Source organism: Cyphellophora europaea (genome assembly GCF_000365145.1).
Source record: "Cyphellophora europaea CBS 101466 unplaced genomic scaffold supercont1.2, whole genome shotgun sequence".
Taxonomy (NCBI): domain Eukaryota; kingdom Fungi; phylum Ascomycota; class Eurotiomycetes; order Chaetothyriales; family Cyphellophoraceae; genus Cyphellophora; species Cyphellophora europaea.
Genome location: NW_008481808.1, coordinates 935,979 through 951,105, shown reverse-complemented (window position 1 = coordinate 951,105; position 15,127 = coordinate 935,979). Strand labels below are relative to the sequence as shown.

The 15,127-nt window shown below is 54.2% G+C and overlaps 5 protein-coding genes across 5 annotated transcripts; all 5 read right to left on the bottom strand.

The window, feature by feature from the left end:
- Positions 1-1,546: 1,546 nt before the first annotated feature.
- On the bottom strand, positions 1,547-3,263 carry HMPREF1541_01850 (uncharacterized protein; the record flags this gene model as incomplete). Its single annotated transcript, XM_008716206.1, has 4 exons — positions 1,547-2,085; positions 2,336-2,479; positions 2,598-2,834; positions 2,978-3,263. The coding sequence occupies 4 exons, from the start codon at positions 3,261-3,263 to the stop codon at positions 1,547-1,549; spliced, it is 1,206 nt and encodes a 401-aa protein (XP_008714428.1).
- A 1,281-nt stretch (positions 3,264-4,544) lies between these two features.
- On the bottom strand, positions 4,545-8,198 carry HMPREF1541_01849 (uncharacterized protein; the record flags this gene model as incomplete). The annotated part of the gene is made up of 1 exon (XM_008716205.1): positions 4,545-8,198. One exon carries the CDS (start codon positions 8,196-8,198, stop codon positions 4,545-4,547), a length of 3,654 nt encoding a protein of 1,217 aa, XP_008714427.1.
- Positions 8,199-8,802: 604 nt separating this feature from the next.
- Positions 8,803-10,603, bottom strand: HMPREF1541_01848 (uncharacterized protein; the record flags this gene model as incomplete). The annotated part of the gene is made up of 5 exons (XM_008716204.1): positions 8,803-10,137; positions 10,184-10,265; positions 10,315-10,394; positions 10,442-10,473; positions 10,522-10,603. The coding sequence occupies 5 exons, from the start codon at positions 10,601-10,603 to the stop codon at positions 8,803-8,805; spliced, it is 1,611 nt and encodes a 536-aa protein (XP_008714426.1).
- Positions 10,604-11,235: 632 nt separating this feature from the next.
- On the bottom strand, positions 11,236-12,318 carry HMPREF1541_01847 (uncharacterized protein; the record flags this gene model as incomplete). The annotated part of the gene is made up of 1 exon (XM_008716203.1): positions 11,236-12,318. The coding sequence occupies one exon, from the start codon at positions 12,316-12,318 to the stop codon at positions 11,236-11,238; it is 1,083 nt and encodes a 360-aa protein (XP_008714425.1).
- A 528-nt stretch (positions 12,319-12,846) lies between these two features.
- HMPREF1541_01846 (uncharacterized protein) lies at positions 12,847-15,062 on the bottom strand (the record flags this gene model as incomplete). The annotated part of the gene is made up of 4 exons (XM_008716202.1): positions 12,847-13,032; positions 13,090-13,749; positions 13,795-14,585; positions 14,822-15,062. 4 exons carry the CDS (start codon positions 15,060-15,062, stop codon positions 12,847-12,849), a joined length of 1,878 nt encoding a protein of 625 aa, XP_008714424.1.
- Positions 15,063-15,127: the final 65 nt, after the last annotated feature.

The following is a 15,127-nucleotide window of genomic DNA, read 5'->3' as shown; positions in this document are numbered from 1 at the left end:
CCACCTCGCTAATGGCCGTGCTTGTCGCATATCTGAGAGGAGATATGCCCTGAGAGAGGAGCCCCCCGCGTCACGGACTTTGTCCACTAATCCAACCGACAAGATGTCAGACAGAAAGAGCAAAGGTATGCCCGCAAATGTTCTGGAGCACTGCCAGAGAATCGCCAAAGAGGGCAACGAGAAGTACTTGAAGGACTCGGACAAGAGGCTGCAGTAAGCTGACCTCGTCCTAACCTGTCTGCTTGTCTGACGATAACTTTCCATTAGGGCCATTGAGAAGGACGCCAGAAAGATCATGCAGGAAGCTGAACGAAGAGCAGCCGCAAAGAAGTGATAGGCTGGTAGCAGACCATCGCCCCGGCCGACCACGAACACGGCGCCTGCGACGGCCCTCCTCAGTCAAGTCCAGCGGCAACTACACCGCCACTGTCCCGCAGTGACTGCTCTTTCCCTCTACACTCGACAATGACAGACCACCCAATGTTCTCATCCTGTTCCACACATCACACAAACTCGCGCGACACACATAAGACCCGGGTCGACGCTGCAGTGTTCCATCAAAGCAAACATACAGTGCCATGCTATCGTCACCCGTACCGGTTGATTGTTTAACCAAATGCGGGTTTCGAGAACAAGGCCTTCGCTCCTTAGCACGACGCGGTGTACCCTGCCGAACACTTAACCCCCTTTCGACTCAAGTCGTTGACGGTCTCCGAAGGCTGTCTCTCCAATGCAAGAACCGAAAGGCAGCAGAGAATCCTGCTGCCAACGACACACAACAAGATAAACAAGGAGACCGAATATCATATCGAGCGACTATCCTCCGAGCATGCCATAGGCTCACATTTGTCGGCGGACGAGACAGGAGGTGGACAAGTATAGATCTGGTTGCCTGCTGCGTCTACGAAAGCTCTGGCATGTTCCCAAGGCTCACACTAGCCAGACGATGGCCATGGCCGATATTATGAATACCAAAGTCCAATATCGGTTGATCACTCTTCCGCTAGCCGCTGCAGCTGTACCAGACACTGCCATCATGCTAGACACGAACACCGTATCATGAACACCTTGGCAGTGTCCGGAGGATCTGTACAGGCCAGTATCTCCCCTTTCTCGTACGCTAGCGAGCTATCAACGTTGCTTTTTCAGCGCTAGCTGTCAGCGAACATGCAAGCTGAACAGAGCATTCCCCAACAGGAAAACAGCAAGCCTCTTCCGTCATTAGCGCAGATCCACGCTTGCCACCACTGTGCCCCACGATTGCGCTTGAAACAATGTCAAAATGTACAGACTCAACTTCAGGATCATCCCAGTTTTGTGGAGACTTAAAAGATCAGATCAGATCGTCTATGGGGCTCGGAGCTGTACACATATAAGCACGGCCAGTAAATTTAAAAGGTAGTAAATCTAGGACTGACTTCGATATGTTGTCGGTCAGTCCCACCGTCGTGATGCGACCAACAGGTGGGATAAGTCGCTCAAAAACGCCAGCGAATGCTTCAGAAAGCTCTTGGATGAAAAGGTTGCACAGGCACGCATCTGCCCCTCATCGCCTCCTCTCGACCGGCAGTTCCACAGCCGCCGGCCCATTCGCCGGCATCTCACTGACGACGCTCTGCCCGCTCATTTCGACCGGCGCAGCCCCATACCCGGCTTGGCCCGGATATTGCTTCTGTTTCTCCATGGCGTAGGCCTGCTCGCCATACGCTCCGTTTGGGCTAACGCCCATTGGACTCTGCCCATAGCCATGAGCAGTAGCAGCAGGACTGACGCCACCCATCAGCCCCGCGTTCGGGCCCATCTTGTCCTCCAAGTGCGAGTTGTGGTTCCGGGCTGCACGACGCCGCCGCATAATTAAGAATACTAGTCCGGCGATGGCGCCGATGCCGATGATGGTGCAGCCAACGGCGATGCCGGCTGTGGCACCCGTGGAGAGACCGCTGTCATCGTCGGATGAGGATGAAGACGAGGAAGAGTTGGCAGAGTCGGAAGAGGAGGAGGAACCGGATGAGCCGTTAGAAGCGGCTTCATCGGCGGCGGACCCGGTTTGGGAGGCGGAGGAGGATGGGACGCTAGCGGATGAGTCTGGAGAGGGGAAAGACGTTAGTGCTGGGTTGTGATGATAGTGGTGATCGGCATGTCTATGATAGGTCATTTGGAACAACAGCAGCAGCGACAGTACGTGCATTGCGGAAGAGAAGCTGGATGGCTCTCTGCTGTTGGCTCTCCGCTGTAGCACGTCCCAGAACTCTCTTTCTTTATTGTCGAGCCCTCGCTGCTGTTGTGCCAGAGCACACATTCTAGATGAAGACAAGGAGGGGGAACAATTACTTACCGGTAGCAGTAGGAGCGGATTGCTCCGACGCGCTCTCGGTCTGCGTGTCGAACAGGTCACCATTCGCGGCTCTAATCTCGAACAACTCGCCATCGGTCGTGACGTTCGGCTGGGTCGCGCAGGCAGAGTACATGGTATCCATGACTAATTTGAAGAGAATCTTTATGTCAGCATGATTTCTTGTAGTAGCAGGTGTGAATTTGCGTGTGAGAGGCCGGGGCAAGGCAGCGGAGCAGCAGCGGAACAGCAGAGAGAGACTTACAATTCCCCAAGATGACGGTGCCCGTCCGATTCTTCAGGCAGGCCGCACAGTCGGGCGCATAGTTTGGGTAGACGCCCGAGGTGGCGTCGCAGTAGTCGTAGAGGTATCTCGGCGGGGTGGTGTCGCCCCACAGGGTGGTGAGCACGGACTGCAGGGGCGAGCACTCGGTGGCGCAGTCGTCGATCTGGTTGGCGCTCGCGTCGAAGAGGCAGTATTGTTGCGTATATTTAAGGTGGACTATTGAGGTGGGGGAGATATGTCAGGAAGCTGACTGATGTGACGCGGGGGGATCATAGGGAGGGTAGGGTAGGACAGGGCATGGCAGGTGTGAGGTGGGTTTTGGGCTGGCAAAAGGACTTGGGAAACAGAATTATACGTACACATAAACCAATACTGATCCGTCGCGGTATCGCTGCTGTTGGCATAGTCGCTCGTCTCGGTGCACGTCAGGCACTCGCGCATCTGCTTGCCCGCGGCGGTGCCCGAGGTCTCGTCGTAGGCGGCGTCCAGGCACGAGAGATCTTGCGTAACCGTCAGGCTGCCGCCGTCGCATTGGTCGTAGCAAGGCGAGGCTTTGCCGATGTGGAGTGAGAGGGTCGGTTGGACTAGGAGGAGGGCTTCTGTGAGGAGGAAGAGTAGCGTCGTTGGGAAGGGAGAGGGAGCCATGGTTGTTTGGGCGTGGGCACGCGGAGGCCCGTGTAGGAGAGTATAGGTGGGTGTGGTGAGGGAGTGTGTCTTGTGTGTATGTGTGCGGCGGGCTTCAATGCTTCTCCGGGCGGAATGGGCGATAGGCACGAGCGGAACGGGATGGAACTGCGTACGTGTCTGCCCTCCTTGAACGACGTACAACAGGGAAGAGTGACGTGAGGATAGGGAGCGCAGGCAAAGACAGAGCGCACCCTCGCGAGAACGCAGAGACGAGAGAAGCGTTAGGGGAGAAAGTCCCAAGAGTCCGATGAATGGTTTCAAAACAGCACGCCGTGCCGGAGGAAAACCCTGTGCTACTCACCTCGCAAGTGTCGCACAGGAGGCTCCGTTCTACTAGACATACCTCGTCTCGCGTCCCCGTGCCGGGGGCTAAACGCCAACCTGTTGGCCCTACCAGTGGCAGATCCTTAAGGCAGGTCGCCTTGCCTGGCTAGTGGGGGCCCAGGATCTGCAGTCCTGCGAATTATGACACGCGCATCGTATACAGCAACGGTAGCGGAAGATGCAGGGGGGCCCGTTTGAGCTAGGAGGCTTTGTTGATGGATGAAAAAACCGACAAGCAACGGGCGTGAAGAAGAAGGTTGTTTCGGTTGTGTCTAATATTGGAGCTTGCAGAAGCCGCGGACGGATTCGATTGGATCCGAGAAGCACCAGAAGGATACGGCGCCCTGCCAAGCCAAGCTTCGGTCGAGCCTGGCGGGAGAGACTTGCACAAGTGCATTGGCCGACTACGGAGTACGGAGTACGGGCTATAAGATCTATGGAGTATGAGAGGCAAACAAATGGAGTGATGAACCAATGCAGTGGGCTCGGAGTGATGATCGTGGAGATTCTCGCACCCGATGACCAAGGACTCAGCCGATTTGTGAATCTCCTTAGGTGCCTAGATGTCTCCCACTGCTCCGGGAACGCTTCTACAGCGTCCTAGTAGAAGTTTAGCAGAGGTCGAGAACACCGAATGCTGCAGCGCAATCACAGTAGGCTCCACTCATGGGAAGCGTCGCCGACCTCGCCTTACACAGGAACACGCATGGTACAGATGACTTGTGCTCATAAAGGTACTTGTACCTCGTCGTTACGAATAGGCTATGTACTCGTCCTGGCAGTGCTGCAGACAGACCTCGCTCGCTCTCCAAACACAAAAACACCGTTGTCCACGTCTCACTTTTTCTTCCCTTTCTTGTCAAGGCTGTGGTGCTTCTGGTGGTGGTTGTTTCTGGGCACAACGAGTGGCTGTCCCTAGAAGATATCATCGCATCTCGACCAGTCGCCCTCGTGTCGAGATTGCCAGTAGTCGCCGTGGAAGTCCCAGAACCATTCGCCCGTCACCTCGTCTTTCTTCTTGCTGAACCACTTCGGCTTCCATTCCGCACCCTCGTTCTCTCGCACCCTCCGTGCCGCGCGCTGCTTCTCCTCCACACGGTTCTTCTCTGTCGCTGCAAAGTCATACTCGCCGTCCTCCATGGCGCGCTGGTCCGGCCGCAGGCGAGTATCAGTGGGTGGCAGCTTCGCCCGAAGCGTGTCGGGAACCGCATTCAACGTAACAACAAAAGGCGTGAGATTGAAGGGTATGCCCGATGGCCGCTCGTGGGCTTGCCACACGAGCATTGCTTGGTTGGCGCGTGCACCCCCAACTTCGATGTCTTCGAAGCCTTCGGTAGCCCTGGCGTAGAGCTTGTCGTTCCAGCGACCACCGATGCTCCATTTGGTGACGCCAGACCCATCCGTCACCTTGCCCTGTACCTGGTACGCAGAGCTGGGTTTCCACCCACGCGCTTTAAATTCGAGCAGGCAAACCTCGCCCGTAGTCCAGTTCTTGATCTCCATGGGTCCGTAGTTGTCGACCACCGGGTTGCCGGTGATGATGCCAACCACCGAAGATGTGACCTTCTTCCAGGTGTAGATTTCTGGTGGACCGTTACGTGGTCGGATTCGCAAGAACCACGTGCCGAGAGGATTGATGTCGAAGCTCTTGCCGTAAAACTTGCTCTTGACTGCACTCTCGCCCCAGTAGTCCCACTTGGCCGACTCGGCATACGCAGCACCAACCGGCGGATGATGGCTAACCTGCTCGATCACAAAGCGGTAGCCTTTGTCGGGCCGAACATATTCGTACGTTTCACCCAGCAACGGGTTGAATGGCTTCGCAACTCGCCCGATAGTTGATGCATATTCTGATGCAGCGAAGGCAGCCACATAGACCATGCGCTCGGTTGAGTCTGTCCGGTCAGCAGCAATGTCCAACAAATCGGTATATTCCATGTCTTCAGCAACGCGTTGCAATAGCGATGTAGGCTCGTTGAACGTCACGGGTAACGTCATCTTGGTCATGTCCTTCCCAATCATAGACTTCAAGATGCCCCAGAGCGAAATTTTCGGTCGATTGTCAGCGTCCATCTTGAGTCGCTGGCGTACACCTTCTTCGTAGCCAGCAAACGATGGCTCAATGGCTTTGATCTTCTCCGCCCGCACGTCGCCCTCTTGCTGCACCTCGGCTGCGGGCTCTGGAACAGCCTCTGCAGGAGGACGTTCAATGACCTCAACCTCGCCCGCATCAACGGCGTCGAAAAACTCCTCGTCATCTCCAGACTCCGAGTCGGACAGGTTGGTGTATTGCGCGATGACTGACTTCCTGCGATTTCCATCACGAAATGTAGTAGACAACCTCCTATTCCTGACCACTGCAGCAGCCTTGGCCTCGGGCCGAATATGATCGTCGACCGCTTCAGCAAACTCGATTCGCTGCGAATCCTGGAGCTGCATAGAACCAGGCCGACTGGTGGGTCGTGACTGACCCTCGAGGGCCTCCTTGAGCGCGCGCTTCGTTCTCTTACGCTTCTCTTCGGACTCGGCAATCGACTTCTTCAGGTCCTCGTGCTCGTAAGCGATCTGAGCCATGCTCTCTTCCCACATCTTGCGAGCATCGGCGTCTCGGTCCAGACGATATTGCCAGTATGCATCGCGATCTCGCGAGATTTTGAGCAGGTCGGCGATCAGGCTGTTCAGGCTGATGACCGCCGTGTCGTACGCGGATAGAGCTTGCGCGACCTCAGGGTCAGAGAGCTTGGTCTCGGACGCAGAAGATGCTCGACTATTGAGTGCGCCCGAAACACGTGCAAGCAGATCCAACTGCAACTTGGCAGACTGCGCTGTGATGTTGAAGGCGTCCTTGCTTCCAGGTTGGTGGACTTCATGACTACTAGCATCGTCACCGTCCATGTCCTCCTCGCCATCAATAGTTGCTGTACCAGCATTTGTCGGCAGACGTTGAAGTTCGTCGCCTGCAAGACTCTGCTCGAGCGAATCGTATTGTGAACCAGCTTCGATGTCGGAGCGGAAGCTGACCCTCGAAGCAGTAGGTGCCACTCCAAGCTGACCGCTCTTAGGTCGGGAGCTTGTGACACTGAGATTGGATTGCGGAAGGTCGGATTGAGACTGCCTCACAGAATCAGTGTCTGGGACTCTCCTCTGATTCTCTTCTTTGGCTTCGTCCTTGGCGTACTGGATGGCGTTGTTGAGCGACCAGAACCAGCGCTTGGCCTCGACCACGTGATTCGCTTTCAAGTGATATTTGACCGACGACTTGCCATGAATTTCAAATCTGGTCTTGTCTTGCGAGTCCATGTGCAAGCGGGCGATCCGCATATTGATCGCGCCGCGGCAGGCCGAGCCAGCATCATCCTGATGCTTGTAGTAACTTAGCACCCCATCTTCGAGCACGAACCATCTCAGTTTGTAGCCGCTGGTGTAATTGGTCCATTTTTTCAGATAGCCCTTCATCTCCCTTGCGTCCTTACCCGTGTCGCTTGTGGCAGCACCACGAGCTTGTGAAGGATGACTTCCCAAAATCGCCTTTTCTTGAATGCCCCGTTGTGCAGCAGCGGCCGCGGGCGACTTCTTCAGTATAGCTCTCGTGCGATCATCCTTGGTAACATCTTGCGGTAGTTTGCCCTTGCGATCTCTTCGGAAAGGGTCTGCGCCGTGAAGCAGGAGCAATTGGGCAAGTTGGATATCTCTTTTCCGCGCAGCCTCGTGGAGGAGAGTACCGCCAGTCTGCACAGTTTGTGGTTCCGTCGGCAGCTCAAGTGCGTTGACATCCAGTGAGCCTTCGACACGCGGCTCAACGAGCAGATCCTCGATCTTCTTGTATTCATTCTTCACGACATGCTCCTGCACCTGTTTGACGACGCCGTCAAGGAATAGTGACTTGGACAGCTGCAATTGACCAAAGATTTCAGGAGTTCTAGCAAGATCGATCGGGAGCTTTCCATGCCTGTTGACAATGGTATCGTTGACTTGGGGCTGATCAAGCAGCTTGACTACAACTGGTGCGCGACCAAGCTGCGCTGCAAGATGTAAAGGCGTATTTCCTTCTCGATCTTGTGCATTGACATCGAGGCTGCTGCCTTCTGTGATTACTTGCTCGACGACCTGTGGTTCAGCGCATTGAATGGCCAAATGTAGGATTGTCGTCCCGGGTATCGGCTGCGGCTGGGAGGATGAGGGCTCGTTGTCCTGTATGGCCTTACTGATAGCGGCTGTGTCTTTGCTTCGAAGCGTCTCGAAAACACGAAACGTCCGTACAGAGTCGTCGATGGAGCCAGTTGCGGCAAGCGGGACTCCTGATGCGACGTTCTCGACATCTTCTTCGATGGCGGAAGGTGGGGCACTGTCCATGGTAGTTTGGGAGAGTTTCGAGGTCGTGAGAGTCAGAGGCGAGAGGCGACTTGCTTCACCGACACTCAAGTTACTGGCGGAAGCGTTGCTCGGCGCGAGCAGACCGTTAGTTGAGCTGGTCTCGGAAGCGGCGTCCTTGGGTGTGGTGTCGCCTCGGAGGAGGTTCCGGACTCGCGAGCTCTTGGAGCGCTTGTGGCTTATTGGCCTGTCTCCCATGTCAGCGCTCGATGCAAGTGAATAAAAAAGATTGGCGGTGATGGGAAGCTATGAAGAGAGGATTGTAAATCTGGCAAGCTACTACTAACCTTTCTGGAAAGCACGAACTGGGGGGATCATAGTGTCGCTTGAACGATGGCGAGCTTTACTTTCCAAGTCAACCCCACCATGGCGTCGCAAAGAGTCTACTTGGTAGGGGCTAGAGCGGGCATGCGCAATGACGCCAGAGTAGACTCCAATCGTTGGAGAAGAACTGTTGACGTGCACTGCCACCACAACCGTCAGCCTACACGAACGCATAGGGACGGAGGCTGCGTGTGCTTCTTTGCCGCTTTGCTCTGTGCAGATTGTTATACTGTTATGCTTACTACTTGGTGGCGATGATCTGAGGGCGCTCCCACCTGGAGTGCGGATGTGCGAGCACGAGTTTGCGCCTCTGTAAGTACGCAATCATCGGAAAAGCAAAACAAAAGATTGTGTTTCCGATAAAGCCGGTCAATCACAGCCTACGAGGAGAATGAAGAGACATTCGTAAATGGCAATCGGATTCTTTTGATCTTCGCATGTGCCCAAGTTGCCCGCGGATTAGATACTGGCGCAAGGTCTAGCCCAAAAGGTCGTCTAAGCCGTTGCCGAGCGGCTTCGCGCCTTGTCCAGAAGTTGTGTTTGACGTGCTCGTAGTATTGGACGCAGCAGGTGCTCCCCAGATACCTGCATCACTCTTTGCCTTGGCCATGCTTGCAAGGTTGGGGCCCTGCGAGATAGGCTTGCTCTGCACACCAGCTTTGGTTCCAGCGGCAGACCACAGATTAGCGAAAGCATCGCCTCCGCTGCTTGCAGTGTTGGTCTTAGCAGCCGGCTTGCCAAGATTCGCCATGGATGTTGGAGTAGACGTCGAAGATGCGAATGAAGGTTGGTTGGAGGTCGGCATGGATGGTCGCGCCGCAAATGCTGACGGCTTTGACTGACTAGTGTTCATCGAGGCGTTGACTGATGTAAAGTAATTGGGACCGGATGGCTTCGGAGCCTGAGAGACTTGCGCTTGCAGCGGCGGAGAAGCGAGAGATGAGACCGATCGAGTCTGAGAGGGCGTGGGAGAAGGAGCGCTGAGGATACTGTTGAGGTTGGCCGCCTGTCCCGGCGCGACGGGCTGTGGGGCTGCAAATTGAGTAGCAGATGTCGTTGTTGAAGTAGTGGGAGGCGGTGATAGAATGCCTAGCGAGCCAGCACCAGGTGCTGGTGCCGCCACGCTGGGAGACGTGGCTGATTGGAAATCGTCAAAATCGTCATCGTCGGCAACAGCACCGCCTGCTGGCGCACCGAAATCAGCCAGAGCTCCGCCAGTAGAGGTCGCAGGCGCTTTACCACTGCTGGTTGTCGCAGGCTCATCGTCGCCAAAGTCGAAGAGATCTTGCTCCGGCTCTTTCGGCTTTGGAGGTGCTCTCTTCGTGGCAGATGCGGTGGGCGTAGACCGTGAAGCAGTAGGCCGACTGGTAGTGTCTTCGTCCTCGTCGTACTCTTCGAATTGGTCCGCTCTCCGCTGTGTGCCAGAGAAGTCCGTTTCTCGGCCACCGAAGCCACCACCATCGCCATAGACTTCACCCTGGTAGCCACCAAAGTTTCCGGTCTCGCTGCCAAAGCCACCATAGCGACCACTTCCACCAGAGAAGCCACCCAGAGTGCCAGCCCCACCCTCCACGCCGCCATATTTGTTTTTGTTTACACGAGCTTTCTTCCGCTCGGCGCGGATCGTCTCGACATCGCCCAGGAGCTTGGTGAGCTCCGCCGAACGGTTTCGCACATTCACGCCCTGGTCTTTGCCGTTGGGATCAACATAGTGAAACTGCCGCAGCATCCGCAGGAGCGACATGTGGCTTCGTGCATCGTCTACTACTCGCTCACTGCCATGCTTCACAAGGAACTCGAGGAGCTGAAGAGCCTGATCTGTCCTTAGAATGGATTCTCTGCCAGACCGTGGGACGCACCTTGTATATCTGCCGCCACTCTTCTGCGGTCTTGTCTGTGAAGCGCTTATAGATCATTGGCATGATCTCGTTGAGTTGTTGACTGTGCACATGTCAGTCTCCCACGTCGGGCAGTTGTGCGTTCGACTGACTAGTTATGAGTGCCCCGAGCGATCTCCTGCATCAGAGTCGCCGAGGCACCCCAGGGATCGCCGTTGGTTGCTTCACGAACCTGCTGCGGTCAGTCTGGATGTTGGGATGCGGAACACGTCAACGTACCTTGGCCTCCATCTCCGTGAGGTTCATGACGGCTGCTCATGTTCAGTTCTCGTTCCATCGGTGTAAGTGGACGTGCATACCATTTTGAACCTTCCGAACACCTGCCTTCACATCGTAGAGTGTCAGGTTGCTGACCTGATTCTTGAGGCTGTCGAAGTCCATGTTAGCGATCTGCCTGGCGGACTGTATTTTTGACACAGAGATGCTCTCGCCGAAGGTAGACGGGAGACGAGAGTTCAGAGAGTCGATGCGCAGGCCCGAATCGGATCACGACAACGGTCCAAATAATGGCCAGGGAGCGCAGGGACACGTCTTGGAGAAGACCCCCGCCAAGCACGAGCATGTCGTTTCAGGTTTAGGGTGGATCTTCTACTTACAACTCCATCAACACGATCGGCGTAGTTCCAGTCCCCTTCGAGGACCGCGTAACGCAATCTTGGAAAGTAGATGAAGAGGACGACAACGACAAATGTCAGTATCATACTGAAGATTTGTGGTGCGAGGTCGAGTTGGATGTTGTAGAGGTTGCTCTCTTATTTGGTAACGGATTGTCACAAGAACGCGGGTGGGTCTGGGCGGAACGAGTAATCGTTAGCAGCTTCAGCCATTTCAACATCTCCGGAAGGAGAAGAACGAGGAGAATGGTGACGAAGATCGCAAATGCTTGCTATGGAAGGTTGGTTGAGACTTCACTAAATGACGAGAAGTGGCCACGCAGTGACTTCCTCCGCTGTTTGTTCTGATGCACGGACCCGTAAAGTCTCTACTCTCTAGTCTCTCAAGTATTTCTCCTATCAACCCATCAACTGGCCCAGATCATCTGGAGGCCATCTTGTTTGTGCAAAAGTAAGACATCTCTTCACCGACTGCAGCATCTTCCTCGTCACTTCGTCACTCATGATGTGTGCCTGCTTGTCATGCTCATGGAGCTTCTCTCGTGCACTACGCTCGTGAATACCGACCATCGTCACGCCGATCGGCCAAGCGGCCTTTCCAATGCTGAGAGTGAGGTATGCATCGTTGGCTTTGACGTACTGTCGCTTCTGTATGAAGCGTACAATCTCGCAGAGCGGAGGTATCAGGTCAGGCTCCAGGGTGTTCGCCTCCATCTTGCGGAACATGGGTGTCAGGTCAGAGAGCACTGTCAGGTATGACTGGTATGCGGCGCGTCCTGAAGCCGAACTCTGTGTCGCCTCATCGCGCTGTGACAGCATGATCGACCACTCTGTCAACAGTAGCGAGAGGTAAGATGCCAGTCGCCGGTAAAGGAATTTCGTGCCCCCTGTGTCATCTGTAGAAGGTAGTTGTTCGGGAATGAGCATGTCTTTCTCATCCACTGGCTGTAGCGCGTGAGGAATTGGACCCTTGGACAACTGAGGCCGCGAAGTCAGAGCTTTGCCGGTCAATGTATAATACCTCTGTAGACGTGTTGCGTGCGACTCGTCGAACACCATGACTGGCTCGAGGAGCTCTCGTAGCTTCGACCTCAGTTCGTCGTCCGGTATATCTTCTAGATCAGTCCCATTGGTCTCATCATTCTCAGCTTTTGTCTCGCATAGTTCTGGAAGCCCTAGTCTCCGTCTCCGGGCCCGCTCCTCTTCCCGTTCTTGCGTCTCACGTCGAATCTTACTCTCTTCCGCCAGCCTTTTCATCTTAGCTTCTCGAATTGCAGCCTGCTCGGCATCGTCTTCTTCGAGTTTCCGCTTTTTGGCCATTCGCTCTTCACGCTCCGCTGCGGTTCGTCGTTGTTCCTCGTCATATTGGGCTTGTCGCGCTGCCTCGATGTCTGCTCGTCGCAGGTACTTGGTTGTACTGTCTTCCTTGGCGGCTGGCTTTGATTTCGAGATTTGCGCTGACATCAGCTTCTTGAAATCCATGGCGGCTCGCGACCCTGCGGGGTCAACTCATCGTTCGGTTCAGTCTTGAAAAAGGAAGAAGAAGCGCAAAGACGCCCAGACTCAAGGTGGTGTCGGGATGCTTAAATCCAGCTTATCTCCGCCTTCAGGCAGTGAATGCTTGTTCGCTAGCTTCCACGCTACGTCCGTACCCGCAGTAGCAACCGCTGGGGCAAGTGATAATGGATTCGTTTTGCGACAGCATAGAAATATCTTTACTTTGAATATTCCGTATCTATTAGCCTGCGAGCTTGCCCGACCTAGCGATCATTTTTGCGAAGTGTATGAGTGTATTTGCTATTGGGCCGTTGTAGATTAGCTCCCTACTCAGCCCCATTCACGCATTTCTAGATATCTTCTGTATCGTTCTGCGATATGTACCTATGAAGGTGTCAGTCCATTGACTACGTACGAGACGAGTTTCTATGTTAGTTCCTGGACGTAATTGAGCCACCATCTCAGGCTCATTAAAAGTACGATCCTACTGCATCTAAATCAACCGGGTGAGACTTACCACATGCCCGTATCGGTAGCATTGGTCAGATTTGTTTGGGAGGTCGAGCCGAATCTGACATAGCCGTTCTCGACAGATGTCTGCACAACAGTGCCATTGTGAAAGCGCTGTAGACGGTTCGCGCCATTCTGAACACTGAAGTTTGCAAGGCTGATTTCGCCTGTGTTGCGAGTCACGATAGTCTAAAAGTGTTAGCTGATCAAAAGACATGGTATTGGGGTCAGCCTAGCAGAACTTACCGGCATGCCGAAGTAGTTGGCAGTGACCTCTTCCTTGCTAAAGTGTAGCTCGAAGTAACCGCGATAGTAGATTTCGGACCACTGAAGTTCTCTGTTGGCCTCCACGAGGAGTGTGGAGTGGTTATTCGCAGAGTGGATAGTGACATTCTGTCCACGTGGCGAAGGAGAGGAGACAGCAGTGCCACCAAACTCGACACCGATAGAGCCGTTGCCAGTGCGCTCATCGTACTCGTGCTCTTCAAGCCAGACGAGATCGGAAACCCAGTTGGCGTGGCTGTCGCCCGAGATCATGATGTTGTTGCCGATCTGGTTATCGTAGAGGGTTTGCAGCGTCCTATTACGGTTTGCCATATAGCCGTCCCAAGCGTCGTAGTCGAGAGGATCGACGTTACCATATGCTTCACTTTCGTTTAGGCGGGAGAAAACTGTCTGTGAGCCGATCAGCCGCCAGGCAGCACCACGCTTAGCCGAGCTCATCAATGAGTTGTAGAACCAATATTCCTGACGAGGTCCCATCATCGATCGTCCGGCGTCGTTAGAGATCTCGTTAACGTAGTCGGTGTTCCAATAGAGGTCAGTGATGGAGCGGTCATACTGGCGTGTATCGAGCATGATCATGTCAACAAGATTGCCAATTGCAAAAGACCGCCAGATACGGAGCTTGGATCAGTTAGTAGTGCTGCTAGGACAGTACATGAGTCTTACCGAGTCATCCATCTCAACCTGTCTAATCGGCATCCATTCAAAGTAGGCCCGCACGGCATTCATTTTGCGCTGGTCGACCGATACCCCGCCGTCCTCAACGAAGGAAGCTTCAGTGTTGTTGAGCTCAGAACTACCATCGCGGTATGTATTGTCCGCGACCTCATGGTCATCCCAAACAGCAATCCAGGGGAAATTAGCGTGAGAGAGTATCAAGTCCTGGTCGGTTCTGTAGGTAGCATGACGCTTTCTGTAGTCATATAAAGTGTAGATCTCACGATCTGGCAACGGAATACGGTCAATGGATTGACCCCAACCATAGTCTCCATTGGCGTATTCGTAGATGTAGTCGCCTAAATGTATGACATAGTCCACAGAATCCTTTCGTACTGGATTGCCGTAAGCATTGAAGAAACCAAAAGGAAAGTTGCTGCAAGAGTAGACTGCAATGCCAACGTTGCTAGTATCGTCGGTCGGATTCGGTGTGGTCTTGGTTCTCCCAACAATGCTCTTCACATGCGAGTTGCATACGGTGAACTGGTAATAGTAGCGTGTGAATGGTTGCAGCCCGGTGGCCTCGACCTTTACAGTATAGTCAACATCGGAACTTGTGTAGACCGTACCCTGGGTAACGATCTGCGTGAGATTGGCGTCAGTTGCAACGGCCCAATTCAGACAGACTGGAGCATTAGAAGGAGGTCGGTGCTGGTCTGTGTCATTGTAGATTGGTACTGGATTGTAAAAGGCTACCAGCCCGGAGACGGTAGAGTTGTCATCTACGTCGTCAAACATTGCTACAGGCGTTAGGTAACCAGGTCAGCAAACGTATTCCATGCAAGGCACGCAAAGGGTTGGGACGAATCTCTGTCGTGGAGGTGTCCAATTCCGCACAACAAGGAGAGTCGGTCCCCCGTGATGAAATGCACCTCAGAAGCCGAAACAGTTCAATGAAAGTGGCCTCTCCAATGGCCTTGTTCTTCAACTCATTGAAGAGGTACCAATCCAGCTCATTGCCGGAGTTTTAACTTACGGGAAGCTCGAGTCCAGAGGATGACTGAGTTCGGATATGGGTCGCCAGAAGCAACGCCATGGGTGAAGTTCAGCTGAGATGCATTGAAGGAGGAGGTTGGGTCGTTGCGCTTGACCACCTTTCGAACAGAAATGCCCAGGCCAGGATGGTGCAGCGACGGAGAGCGGTAGTTCAGGTTCGAACCGAAGGACGCAAGAGCAGGGACTGCCAACAAGGTAGTGACATACAGTAATGACAGCATTCTGGCGGGTGGCGAACAGGTACAGACATCATGACTGACCCGGGCGGGCTACAGAGCTATATAGC